The sequence below is a fragment of the Marmota flaviventris genome, chromosome 20, assembly GCF_047511675.1.
Source record: "Marmota flaviventris isolate mMarFla1 chromosome 20, mMarFla1.hap1, whole genome shotgun sequence".
Classification (NCBI taxonomy): domain Eukaryota; kingdom Metazoa; phylum Chordata; class Mammalia; order Rodentia; family Sciuridae; genus Marmota; species Marmota flaviventris.
In genome coordinates, this window is record NC_092517.1 from 16,884,690 (window position 1) to 16,898,814 (window position 14,125).

General features: G+C 52.0%; 1 protein-coding gene across 3 annotated transcripts in view; it reads right to left on the reverse strand.

Moving 5' to 3' along the window:
* The window catches only part of Raf1 (Raf-1 proto-oncogene, serine/threonine kinase), a 64,537-nt gene that overhangs the window by 952 nt on the left and 49,460 nt on the right, over positions 1-14,125 (reverse strand). For all 3 annotated transcript variants that reach the window (XM_027931826.2, XM_071605851.1, XM_027931827.3), the window contains 10 exons: positions 12,376-12,529; positions 9,151-9,178; positions 8,921-9,048; positions 8,335-8,452; positions 2,414-2,498; positions 1,938-2,114; positions 1,480-1,526; positions 488-606; positions 216-347; positions 2-136 (listed from right to left, as the gene is read on the reverse strand). In XM_027931826.2, the coding sequence (XP_027787627.1) occupies positions 2-136; positions 216-347; positions 488-606; positions 1,480-1,526; positions 1,938-2,114; positions 2,414-2,498; positions 8,335-8,452; positions 8,921-9,048; positions 9,151-9,178; positions 12,376-12,529 (1,123 nt within the window). The remainder of the gene's footprint in view (position 1; positions 137-215; positions 348-487; positions 607-1,479; positions 1,527-1,937; positions 2,115-2,413; positions 2,499-8,334; positions 8,453-8,920; positions 9,049-9,150; positions 9,179-12,375; positions 12,530-14,125) is intronic.

Genomic DNA, 14,125 nt, shown 5'->3' on the forward strand with positions numbered 1-14,125 from the left:
CCTGGGGAAAGAGAGGCCTCTCCTCCTTCACTTTCTTCACACAGTCGGCCACCAGCCTCTTCATGGCCTTGGGGCAGTTCTTGTAGAGCTTGCTGAGGTCAGGGGAGGCATAGCCTCGGCCCACCATGAAGATGATCTGAGGAGGGAAGACAGGAGTGAGCGGCCAGACCACCGCCACTGGGCCCGGGCTCCCACCAAGTGCCCGCGGACGTCACCTGATCCCGGTTGTTGATGTGGGAGTAGGGCAGCTCCCCGGTCATCAGCTCGTACAGGACGATGCCGTAGGAGTAGACGTCGGACTGGAAGCTGAAGGGGTTGTTGTCCTGCATCCGGATCACCTCCGGGGCCTGCGAGGGCGGGTCGGCAGTCATCAAGGGGCCTGGCTGTCCCTCCCTCAGCTTCTAGGGGCCCTTCCCCCAGGGACTGGCCAACACAGGAACCCGCAGGGGACGCAGCTTGCCGATCCGGTCCCCCCCAGATTCCTCACCATCCACAGCACGGAGCCCGTGGGCTGCTCCACCTGCTGAGAGCCACTCCAGCGGGACTTCACTGTCGCCAAACCAAAATCTCCAATTTTCACTGTTAAGCCTTCGTGGAGAAATATGTCTCAATGCTTGTTAAGGACGCTAGCTCCCAAAGGGCGGTTAAGTTAATTCTCCCCAGAGTTCCTTGTAACAGGGTCACCTCGCCACCTCCCTGGCCAAAGCCACCCGTGCAACAAATGTGCCAGATCCTCAAGTGTGTCTCCAAGCTCATCCTCACACTGGGGTGCTGGCTCCCTGGCCTTGTGAGCCTTCTGTGTAAGGTAGGCACCTTGCGACCCAAGACCAAGGCTGCCTTCTGGAGCTTCCCTAGGGGGCTGGACATGGCCTGGTGACTCTGAATTATGTCTGAGTGGGCGTGGCTAGCAGATCCCTTCGTGAGGCTTAAATGCTCTCTCAGCAAAACAGCCACCGGGCAGCCGCAGCTGGCCTAGGGAGCTGCTGGTGCTCAGGATCCAGAGCCAAAGCCTTGGTGTCCCATGATGGCTACAAACACCCACCATTCATTGATTGAAAAACCATCAGCCTCTTAGCCGCCGTATGGGAGCACGTCCCCTGATAAATCTCCAGGACCCTTCTGCTGGCCAAGAAGCTAGAGGGGCAGAGCCTTATTACAAGTCTTAAGAGGAGGGGCTGTTTCCAACAGTGAGCTCCAAAGAGATGACTTAATAATTATGACTTGGTAATTTTGGGAATTTAGCAACTTTGGGTCTGGATCCAAACAGCTACAAACTAGAAATAAGACCAAAGCCCGAGTGTTCTCCAAGTGGAAGTTTAAGGGGAATAAGGAACCTTCTCAGCACCGCACGGTGTAATGGGGACCTGCTAGTCCCACTGTGTGCCGTATAACTTTCCTTCTCAACCAAATGCCCTCCAGAAAGCTATCGTGACAGAGCCCCCTTGGTTCTGTTTGCTAGCTTCAGCCCCCAAAGGATACTGTTGGACTTCATGTCTCTGTGGATGATGTTCTTGGCGTGCAAGTAGCTGTGAGGGGAGAGGAAGTGTTAAAAGCAGCTTCTGGAGTGCGGGAGAACGCCGTCCCCAACTCCTGCCTCGAAGAAAAGCCACCCCTTACCCGTGGGACTAGCCCTGTTCACCGGGTCTGTGTCACCAGGAGGGGGGACCACAGCACAAACATGCTGTTACTTCCCTAAGCTTCAGCCCTTCTGATGTGAGCGACGGTGGTGGGACTAAAGCAGAAATGGAGTCCTGCACACACCAGAGACCACACTGTACCCCTGCCGGCGACACTGCAGAGGGTGATTTTGTGGACCTACACTAGAGCATGGGCCAGCACCGGAGCCGGCGAGGAGCTCCACCCCCTCTCCTGCTCCCTGGCCTTGGGCACCCCCAGACTTGTCTTATGGTGCCAAGCGACAGGACCTAGCTACTCACTCCATCCCCTGCGCCGTCTGCCGGGCGATGTCGATCAGCTGGAACATTTGGAACTTGGTCTCCTGGACATGCAGATGTTTGTAGAGGCTGCTGCCCTCACACCACTGGGTCACGATGGCCAGGTTGTCCTTTGTCATGTATCCCATGAAGAGCAGGATGTTGACGTGTCGCGTTTTGCTGGGGGAAGGAGAGCTCTGCTTTCCCACAAGGCCTCGGGCCAGCAACGCAGCAGGAGCCCTGGTGAGCTCAGAGCTGGCCCCGTCAACAGGACCTTGTGACCAGCGCACTCCCAACTTTCCATGGGGGAGGGGAGGACCCCCTTGTCTTCGAAACCCACGGTAAAGCAACTTGGCAACACACAGGGTTCTCCCCACCTCAAACAGAAACCCAGAAACAGCTGGGCCACCAAGAACAGTGGGCCTCGACAAGTGTCCACCTTCCAGAAGGAGGAGGTGCAGGGCCAGGGCCAGACTCACCGCAGGACAGCCACCTCGTTTCTGAAGGCCTGGAACTGCTCTGGGGTTGGGTCCACAACCTTCAGGATCTTCACTGCAACGTCTCCTGCAAGTCAGTGTAGAGTTAGCACCCGGTTAAGTGGGGTCACTTTAGGTTGAGGAAGATAGTCACTCACTGAAAGAATCCCCTCTACAGAGGTGGGACACGCCTGCACCCCTCTAGACACAGTCCCTGAAAAAAGGTGTTAAAGGGGGCTGGGGGTGTGGCTCAAGCGCCTGGCATGGCGGGGCCCAGGTTCGATCCTCAGCACCACAAACAACGATGCTGTGTCCGCCGAGAACTAAATAGTAAAAATTCTGTCACCTTCTCGCTCTTTGCTCACTCTCGTTGTCTCTCCTCCAGTTTCGATCTTTCTCCTTTTCTCACTCTGTCTCTTGCTCTCTTACACTCGAGTACTCTCTCGTTCTCACACTGTCTTGATCTCTCTCGTTCTGTCTCTCATACTCTCCCATTCTCACCGTCACACACACACTCTGACTCTGTCTCATACACTCTCTTCACTCTTCGTTCTCTTATGTTCGCACGCGCTCACTCACGTGCACTCGTCCTCTCTTGCACACACTCTCACTTTCTCTTCGTTCTCACACTCTGTCTCGATCTCTCATTCACTCTTTCTCACACACTCAGTGTCTCGCTCTCCAACTCTTGCTGTCTCACACTCTCGTTCTTTGTCTCTCTCTCTCTCACATTCTCTTCTTACTCATTCCTCTCACATCCTCTTTCTCTCTAAAAAAAAACTGACCCTCCTCAACACTGCGTGCCTCCCACACCCTGACACTGTGAGCACCCAGGTCCTCTTCAATCCTCCGTGAATACTTTCTGCATTTGCAGAGCAGCAGCGGTCTAGGCACCAGGAAAGTCCCTTCCTGCTCATGCTGCTCTGACTATGGGTGACGCTGACTGAAGCCAGTGTCCCTACAGCTGCAGATGTCAGTCCTGCTTTCTCTGGGAGCCGCGCTGCCCGTGCTCTTGGGCCAGGTGGGAGGCGCAGCCGGCCCTCGAGCAGCACAGGCAGCTGAGGGAGAGGATCATAAGGGCGCCACCTCAGCGGTCAGCAACCACGGGGTTAGTGCCCACTGTAAAGCAATTTCTGTAGATATAATTTGAAGAGTCAGCCAGGACAACCTGGTTCCTTCGAAGGGCAAGGACCATCCCTGCAGCCTCCGCTGAACAGGGGGTTTACAACAGATGCCAGACCATCCCTGGGAGCCCCAGGTGACCCGGTTCCTGGGCCTCGCTGTCCGGGGCAGCCTGGGAAGGCGCTGCTGCCCTTGGGTGGAGACACAGACTCAGGGGCCGCCTTCTACCCAGGAAATATGTGGGTCGGGAAGCCTCATGGGCGAGGTCCTTACGACAGTACAACGGCGGGTGCTGGGCATGTGCAAGGGACAGTCGGCTGCGATGACCCAGGTAAGTGGCAGAGGACTTGGCCGGACAGAGGAGGGGAGGCAAGATCGGGAGAGGGGAACTGAGCCCAGGTGGCTCAGGCTCCTCAGAGCAGAGCCTGCAGAGACCCTGTGGTTTGGTGGTGCAGGCCCTGCCCCAGTCCTCACGGAGCTCCGTCCAGTGGCGCCCGCTCTGGACTGCTTTGGGAAAATGAACGGGACTTATTCCTTCCAAGCGCCTCTTTCCTTTGTCCCATCACTTTAGTCACAATCCCTGTGTACGTGGGGCAGAGCCACCCCATTTAAGTGTGAATAATCCAAGCACTGCCGCTGGAGGGCACCACCCCAGAGCACAGGACTTGGTTCACGTGGGGACTGCCAAGAGCTGGCAGGGGTGCTCCGGTCGTGAGCTCCCAGCAGGTTCTTCAGGCAAAGGCGGTCAGAGCTGCTGCAACCCCAGACTCCATTCCACCCAAACAGTATCTGAAGTCTTGGGCCAGGGCCAGGGCTCAGTGCATGAACAAAGGAACAGGTAGAAGCTCAGAGAATGGAGGCACCAGAGAGTAGGGAGGAAGATGGGGCAGCACGTGCAGGCCTCAACACCTGCAGGACCCACTCCTATCGTCTCACCTTCACTCAGTAGGGAGCCTCCGGGTCTCCTGGGGGACTGAGCAGCTGGCTTTGCACCTGCTGCAGCCGCTGCCTCCCTCCACTCCTTCCCACTTACAGAGCTGGGGTGTGGCTTCCCCATATGAAGAAAGGGAAGGGTACAAGTTTGAGGACACATGTGTACATAGTACTGTATTAAGATGCAAAATTTGTTTTTAGGTGTTGGTTAGGATCTATTAATTTTTAAAAAGAAATTCTAAAATGGAACTGTAAGTGCCCAGGCACGTGATAAGCTAACAGCTGCCCATGGACTTTAGTTTCTAGCATGGAATTCAGGACACAGCCCGCAGCCTGAGACCCCTGAATAGAACTAGGGCTCAGCACAGGCAGGACCTGGGTTCGATCCTCAGCAGCACATAAAAACCACCAGGTGGCCTCCCAACTCAGCCTAGGGTTCCTGGACAACAGCAGTGTGCCATCCCTGCCCTCCTGGCTGGCAGTCTTGCCACATTTAAAACACAGTACTTTGGGGGATAGTTCGAGAAGGGGAATAGCTGGGTCAAATGGTGGTTCCATTCCCAGCTTTCCAAGGAATCTCCATACTGCCCTCCAAATTGGCTGCCCCAGTTTGCAGTCCCACCAGCAATGTACAAGTGTACCTTTCCCCCACATCCTCGCCAGCACTTGTTATTGACTTCATAATGGCTGCCTTTCTTACTGGAGTGAGATAGTAGAGTGGTTTTAATTTGCATTTCTCTGACTGCTAGAGATGGTGAGCATTTTTTTGTGTACTAGTTGATTGATCGTATATCCCCCTCTGTGAAGTGTCTGTTCAGATCTTTGGCCCATTTGTTGATTGGGTTACTTGTTTTTTTTTTTGTTCTTTAACTTTTTGAGTTCTTTGTATACTCTGGAGACTAGCGCTCTACCTGAAGCGTGAGGGGTAAAAATTCGTTCCCAGGATGTAGGCTCCCTATTTACCTCACTTATTATTTTTCTTGCTGAGAAAACACTTTTTAGTTTGAATATGTCCCATTTGTTGATTCTTGATTTTAATTCTTGTGCTAAGTGAAGTTAGCTAATCCCTAAAAAACAAATGCCTTCTTTGATATAAGGGAGGTGACTCAAAACAGTAGGAAGACTACCACGAAACAAGGAAAAGAGGAGGAAGGGAAAGGAAGGGAGAAGGGGAGTTGCACAGAAGATGGAAGGAGACCCTCATGGGTTCACTATATATATATGATGGTGTCAGGGAGAAGGGAAGAAAAAAAATGTCACAGTAGAATGGGTAGACAATAGGGAGGGCGGCAGAATACACCTGACACTAGGATTGCTGTATGTATAAACAATGTGATCCTGCAATCTGTACATGGGGAAAAGTGAGAATTCATACCCTATATGAATCAAATGTATGATATGTTGTCTTCAGCAACTAATAAAAAAAATGTAAACAGAAAAAAATAAAATAAAATCCAGTACTTATTAATTGTCGTGAGTCTCACATAGCTCAAGGTAGATGGCTGGTGTCCTTCCATGCCAGGCAGGTCAGGAAGCACTGAGCACATGCCACAAATTCTTTTTGTGCCTTAACAGCAAAGGCGAGTGACATGCAGGTGGCCTGAGAATGTTCCACTTGGGATTTTTGTACTGGGAATGTGCAAAGGCAACACAGATTTATCAGAAACTGCCCCTAGACTTTCCTTCCTGGGCCAACAGCACGGTCCTCAGGTGACACAGGCACCATCAGCCACAGACGAGGGGACAGATGTGCCACAGTCCAGGGTGCATTCCACTGTTTCTGGCCTTTGATATTGTCAACCTGCAATGGCTACAGGAAGGACTCCGTCCTAAACTGAGGAGCATCTGGACGAACAAGACAGCTTTCTGGGTGTTGTCCCACTTCACATCAGATACTGACACCACAGTCATCAGCCGCACGAGGAAGAGCCTTATCCCTGCTGGATCTACACGGTTTAAATACCCGGCCACTGTTTGCTCTTACCACAGACACGTCTCGCTCTTGAAAAAGAGGGTGTCATCATCCTTCTGTTAGTGACTTGATCACAAACCCCAGGCTCTGCGCACGTTAAGCAGCCCTGGAGCGGATGCTCACCTCGGGTGTGTGAGACCAGCTCTATCGATGTCCCCCCAGGGGCTCCCGTTATTCCCTGCTGTCCTAGTTGACAGCCTCAGAAGCTGCCCAGGCAGATCCTGGCTCACCCCGGGGCTCCAAGCCTGGGCCTGTCCCTTCCACAGACAGGCAGCTCCCTGTCTATCTACCTGCCCCACTGAGCGCCAAACTTTTGGATTGAAAATCATCGGAACAGCTGCTACCCTCATGACACTCAATAAGACACCACTATAAACTAATATTGGGACGGACACACACAGAGCCCCCAGTCTAGAAATTGAGGTTTCCCTAACAGCTCATTCTTTTGTCTTCATTGATGGTGGCCTACTGCTATGACACTCATGCAAATCACTCTCTCTGATGGGAGGGGTGGCCAAGCCTCTAATCCCAGCAGCTTGGGAGGCCAAGACAGGAAGGATCCAGAGTATACAGCCAGCCTCAGCAGTGGTGAGGCCCTGTCTCTAAATAAAATCGGGAGGGGGCTCAGTGGTCGAGTGCCCCGGGTTCAATCCCAGGTACCAAGACAAAAAAAGCTTATAAGCCTGTGGGAGGCCGCCCTCGAATGTGATTTGAGTCCCCTCCCTGGCTGGGTGAGAGGGGCTTAAACACAGCTGGGTCTGAGCCTGCCCCACCCTTTCCCAGGACGAGAGCTTGTCCATGCAGAGGTGTGCCTGGCCACTGCCCTGAGGACCCAATCGTCGTCCTTGGCCTTGGGATGCTGCCCCCCTTAACCTTCATTGGATGGGATTTTCCCTGGAACTTTTTGTTCCCCAATAAAAGCTCACTCCCTGGCGTGCTGTCCCTCTCTCGGTAGTCTCTTCTGTAAACCTCGCCACCTCATTAGGTGGCGGGAGCTAGGAGAAGCCGTCCCGGAGCTGATATTAACGGTAACGAGAGTCTGTCTCTTTAGTTTAAAACTCACTAGCATTTACTCATGAATCGAAACTTCCTTCCTAAGAGTCCCAAAGTCTGTGGCCCTGGGGGCAGCCACCGGCGTATTAGAGACAGTTTTCCAAGGAAACATCTTGCATGCAGCTTACCAGTGTTTACTTTTGTGCCCCTGAGGAGCCAGAAACCCCCATATTAGTGAGAACAAGGCTTCAGAGAACCAGAGATGGTTCTTGCCACCTCTCTACCAAAAAGTACAGAGATAGCCAGGCACTGGGGGTGATGCTGCGTTCGAGGGGTGATGTTGTGTTTTGGGGGGCCACGTAACATTTTCATGAAAACACTGCTCCCATCCTAACAGACATGTAAAGTGGGTCACGCCGTAGCTACAGAAACTAACAGAGTCCCTTTCTTCCAAGTGACACACTCTAAGACTCCCACTCAGAGTCAAGACCCGTGTCTGTGCTCTCCATAGCTGACAGGAAGCTACCAGGGAGGTCCTCCGCCCAACTGTTTGACCCCCTCCCTCCCTGTGCCTCAGTTTTCTTGCAGGCGAGACCCCTCAGGTCCGCTCCAGCTTCAAGTTTCTAGAAGCCACATCCCCCACGGGGGCAGGTGCCCGCTCAGCGGAAAAGCCCCTGGCTTTGGACCCCAGGGCTCGGCCCCTAATGATCCCGAGCACAGCAACTGAAGAGCACGCGTCCACCAGCTCGGCCTGAGATCCCACAGCTGATACCATGTTCCACCTGCAGGTGTGACTGAGTACCCGTGCAGGGTGCTGCTCGGCGAGGGGACCCCAGTGCCTTCCGCGCTCAGAATGAAACTCGACTCCCAACAGAGCCCCCTGACAAGGAGGCCCCAGACTCACCGTGCCACTTGCCCTTATAAACGGTTCCAAAGGAGCCCGACCCAATGCGGGTGGAGAGCATGACCTCGCTGGCTTCGATTTCCCAGTAATAGCTTGAATCTCTCTGTCCCCGTGGCCTCTGCAACAAGTGGAGACCGTCAGTCACTCCACGGAATGACAATTCTGTTGACAATGACAAAACCAAACAAAGGAGCGGCCCTCCTCCCGCCTCCTTTTTCTGGTGCTGCTGGGAGGGAACCCAGTGGCCTCTGCAGCGCGTTTTTATTTGAAGACAGGGCCTTGCTAACTTGACAGGCCGCCATCCTCCTGCCTCAGCCTCCAGAGCGGCTGGGATTGCAGGTGCCAGCACCCCTGGCCCGTCGCTGTGTTTTAGAGAGACACAACTCCATAAGGGAAAAGGCCACTTGAGTGGAAGCAGACCGGGAAGCAGTCTGAGGCAAGTGTGCCCAGCACGTCACACCCACCCATGCTGTCCTTAACGAGGCTTCCCCAGGGTCCCACCCCAAAGCCAGGCCAAGCGCATCTGACATTCAGCTGTTTCCACTGTGGAACCCTCAGCGCCAGGAGGAGCCGCCGCCATACTCACAATCTTGTTTTTCTCCTGGGTCCCAGATCCTGGAGCCCGCTCTCTCTGTGCCGGCACCGGGGTCTTGGGCTGGGACCAGCCTGTGGGGCTCAGGTTGTTGGGGCTGCTGGACGGGGCTGAGGGCGAGGCTTAATAGACAAGACAAACAGAGTCCACACGGGGTCAGCCACAGAGATACACAGCATAGAGAGAAGAAGCCATTACTGTCTGTAAGTGACTAGGGAAAGTACCTGATTCGCTGTGACTTCGAATGGCATCCTGAAACAGAAGAGGAGAGCGGGTCAGGCGGTGCCCTAGGAAGGAAGAGCTTCCCAGCGGGGGAGGGGGGAGGATGTGCAGGAACAGAGTGGACTCTGAGGCCTCAGACAGTCTGACTCCTATCCTAACCACGCTCCCCCGACTCTATCCACCCGAGGCTGGAGGCCAGTCTCCCACGAGCACTCGGCAACCAGACGTGAGTTTTGAATCATCTTCAGAAGAAACAGCACACGAGAGAGGAGGGCGAGCAAAGTCACCGTCAGCTGAGACCCTTCCCAGGCCTTGGGACCTTGCTCTATTGGTCCTCTGGGGTTACAGGAGGTGGGGGCACTGGGACTCCCTGGCGAGCTCACCCGGCTAGGGGCTGGAGTCCCCGGGCCAGAGGTGGACTTGACATGGTCTATCCAGCCGCAATCACAGAGAGCTGGAGAGACCAGGAATCCCCAAGGGCTTGGGCAATATTTCACGTATATGAAAAGTCATGGGAGCAGTCAAGAGACCTGCCAGGCCACCGAGCCGTAGCTGGCAGAGAAACCCAAGGCTGCCTGTCCCCTGGGAGCAAGCCCTGAAGGTAGTCACGCTCTGCTCAGGTGACAGGTCCAAGGCAGCCTTCTGAATTTATCAGAAACCAAAGACTGCTTGAATCACAGGGGCCTCCATGAGCCCCAAATCCCAACTTTGAAAGTCTTCACTTCAAGTGGAACATTTAACAAAGTAACATGAAACCCCTCGGCCCCCTTAAAAATGGTGTTGTCCCCGAGGCCCTACATTCAGGGTTTTCTTTTTGTGACCACAGTGTAGACAAGATGCTTGTTTAACATGACTATCACTAGAATGTTCCCACGCAATGACGTCTTGCAAAGAGAAAAAGGATGATGAGTCAGGCTGCTTCTCCACCCCCAGGGGTTATCAATAAAGCCTCGTCCTCATTCCCCAACCTGCAGAGCTGCTCAGGGACACAGCGACCCTCCCTACGCGCCCCAGCCGGGATCCATGCAGCATGTCTGCAAGAGGCCAGCTCCGGCGAGAGGAATCCACTGGCCAAAACCAACCTGAGTTCAGGAGAATATTCAGGAACTGCTCTGTGATTCAGTCAGAGCATGGCGCAGTGCACCTTTAATAACACAACTACTCCCACACATACAAGGATCTTTTTCTTAATGTCACTTGATTTGCTTCCCTGTGTCCACTGTGTATGTCACCCTTTGCTCTGCTGTTCATTTCTACAGTCAGGAGGGGTATTTCTCTGGTCTCGGAATCTTTTCGTTTAGGAGAACTAAATAAGGCTTACGTAGAACAAAAACGTCCAGTTAAAATGCTCAATCATACAAAAGAACCCAAGAATTAAAATGTTTCTAAAAAAGTATAGAAAAGGTTAAAGCACAATAGTTGTGCTAGTTACTTTATAATAAGAGTGAAGAATTTTTCGCTTTTAACATTTAAGTATTAAAGTGCTTATACTGGCAAAAAAAAATCATGTAAGAAAAGTAGCTGGTTTGTTGTTATATTAATATCAGAACAAACCATAATGACAACAGCACCCACAGCTTATGCACAGCCTCCTGACAACTATCCAAGTGACACTTTCAGCCGGGCACGGGGACGCACAACCATAAGTCCTAGCAATGTAGGAGGCTGAGTCAGGAGGATCTCCAACAGCTTAGCAAGACCATCTCCAAATAAAAAGTAAAAAGGCTGGGGACATAGCTCGGTGTCACAGTGCCCTGGGTTCATTACCAAAATAAAAAGTGACCCGCGGTCTGAGTGAGGTAACCCACACCCGAAGTGGCAGGTGTCCTTAAGTTTTTTTTTTGTGATACTGGGGACGGAACCAGGACCTGGGCGTGCTAGGCCAGCACTGACCCTGAGCCACACCCAGCCCTGTGGAGACAGGCTCTTGCAAGTCGCCCAGGCTGGCCTCAGACGTGATCCTGTCCTGGACTCCCAAGTACTGGGACCACAGGTACACACCATTGTGCCCAGCCCCGGGAACAAGCAGGATGCTCAGAGAGCAGTCATCTCTGATGAGCATTTAATAAAGGACCTCCCAGTCCATGTCAACCAAAGCTTTTGATTTCTAATCAAAACATTGCTTTCCAATGTAGAAACAAAACACTGGTGTTGTAAGTGCCAACTAAGTCTAAGTCTAGCAACTACTTGGTGGTTAAAATTGACTCTGTGAAGCCAAGGACATTAGAATATTTTGCACAATCTATTTTGAGCCAGGTGTGGTGGGCACGCCTGTCATCCCAGCTACTTGGGAGACTGACGCAGGAGGATTGCAAGTTTGAGGCCAGCCTGGGCAACTTAGTGAGGACCTCCCACAAAATAAAAGGGCAGAGGATGTAGTTCAGGGGTAGAGCATCCCCAGCTTCAATCCCCAGTACCAGAAAAACAAAAAAAAAAAAAAACTATTAACTTGAGAAATACGACATAGAGTGTGTTTTTACTGACTTAAAAAGAAAACACGGAAACAAGTCCGACTAGACATGTGAACTGACTTGACAATGGCTTCCCATTAGATAGGATTGACTGTTAATGACAAGAAGGCAAAGGCATGAAGAAGAATACCTACTCTTCCCCTCACACAAAATCGTCTGGACCACGCCCTGGGAGAAGCATTCAGGCTGTTATTCTAGTCCAAAGCAATGAGAAAGAAATAAAGAAGAATAAAGAACAAAGGAAGTATTTTAAGTGTATTCAGTTGTTATTAAAGATGACTAGAAAGCAAACCAAACACACAACACACCAAAAAGCAAAGCAGAGGAAAGGCAGACTGAAAACACTAGCTGGGGGCACTTTTCCCTCTGCCTGAAGGACTGCTCACGAGCTCCCAGGCCCCACCCTTTTATTTCTAAATCCAATCACTTAAAATTCCTCCAGGGGCTGGGGTGCCCCAACACCATTACTTTCTTTCCCACACTGCCTCCTGCCCGGGCTCCCCACACAGTGGGAAGAAGGCATCCAGCTGTCAGCATCTCTTCAGGCGATTCCCGTCCTCACTTGAAGGATGCACCAACCCGCTCAGCCCAGCTGCGGACATGCTGGACAGGAAGGAATCTTAAAACTCCAGGGGCCCCAGAAAAAGTGCTGCAACAGCCCTGACCGGGTTGCACCCCAAAATTCTCTGCCATAACCCTGAACCCCACCCATATGAACTGACTGATCTCATCACTGTCCCCCAGGGGCCCTGTTACCTCAATCATCCTGCTGTCCACAGGCAGGGTGGTGCTGACCATGTGGACATTCGGTGTGGACGTCGATCTCTGCCTCTGGGACAGGGAGCCCTCAGAGGCGGGGCTGGCGGTGTTGAAGGTGAAGGCGTGGGGCGTGGAGTATCTGTGCTGGGAACTAGAGGAGGAGAAGGAAAATTCCATCAGTGGCCATCGGGCTTCCCCACCGCGTCCCAAGTACCTTCATTGAGATATCGAGGGGTACTCAAGGGCAAGGTGGCATGGGCCTCTTTACCCCAGGGACCCGAGAGGCTGAGGCAGGAGGACTTCAAGTTCAAGGCCAGCTTGGGCTATGTATCAAGACCCTGTCTCAAAATTAAAAGGGCTGTGAGTGTAGCTCAGTGGTAAAGTGCCTCTAGGTTCAATCCTCAGTAACATTGAAGGAAGGAGAAAAGAAATTAGGGAACAACTTGATCTGTACAACCGTTGACAAAATGTTTCATTCTGGGGCTGGGGCTGGGGCTGGGGCGGGCTCCGTGGGAGAGCGCTGGCTAGATGGGTGAGGCCCTGGGTTCAGTCCTCAGCACTGCCTAACAATCAATAAAACAAAGGGTGCGCCCACCTACAACTAAAAATAAATCTTTTTCAACATGTTATTCTTTTGACATGCAGAATTTTAAAACGCTCTTCTGTTTGGGTGTTTTTTTTTTTTTTTTTTTTTTTGAGAAGCAAAATAATCTTGGAATTGTAATTCACATACATAGGAGATCAATACATTATAAAATTTCTCCTTCACCCCTACAGAACACCTCAAATTGTTATAGAATCTAGAAGAAAGAACAGATTATTAACATTTGCCAAACACCAACACCTACTAAGCTAGTTGGAATCTGCCCAGTTTAATTTAGAAAACTTCACACAAGATTTAAAACAGAGCTGAGAGCTGCCAGCCGGGCTGCCCGAGGCCGAGGCCGCGCTCCGCCCCCTCTCCAAGACCAGCACACAAAGGCAATTCCTGCCAATTCAGATGTTAGATCTGCAGTCCTAACTGGGCAGTGAACCACTGGCTTCTTTGGGCCAACAGCACACCTTCCCACCCAAACCGGGAAGAGCTCGGGAAGCAGAACCCTGGGGAAGGCGGGTGTCTGGAGACCCAGCCTTGGCATCACACAGCGCCTGCCCCGGTACATCAGGCCCTGGGTTCCATTCCCAGCTCTGCGCCCCCTCCCAAAAACAGTGACCCAGCCATCAGGGTGGGGCAGCTGGGGCGTAGCTCTTTGGTTGAGTACCTGCCTAGTACTCGCAAGGCCCTGGGTGCAATACCGACACCCCCCTCAGAGAATAACGTCAAACACTGTCATTATTTGCTGTAAAGATGATGAGTTCAAGCTTTGTTCTGATTCAGGGACACCCACTTAGGAACTCAAGGGACTGAAGGCACGTTTTTCTAAGTAAAAAAAAAAATCAGGGGCTGGGGTTGTGGCTCAGTGGTGGAGCGCCCGTATAGCACATGCGAGGCCCTGGGTTCGATCCTCAGCACCACATAAAAATAAATAAAGTATTGTTTCCAACTGATTCTATATTATGTGAAACACTTAGCAACACAAACTCAAATAAGTCCCGATTCTTAAAGCTGGGAAACAAAATATAAGCAAGGCATATTAGGAAGGATATTTATACTGAAAAAAATTATATTTTTTTAAGTCAGCAAGAATATCATAGTCTTGGCAATGTGAGGCATTTCGGAGATGAGGGTCTTATTACTGATAAATCA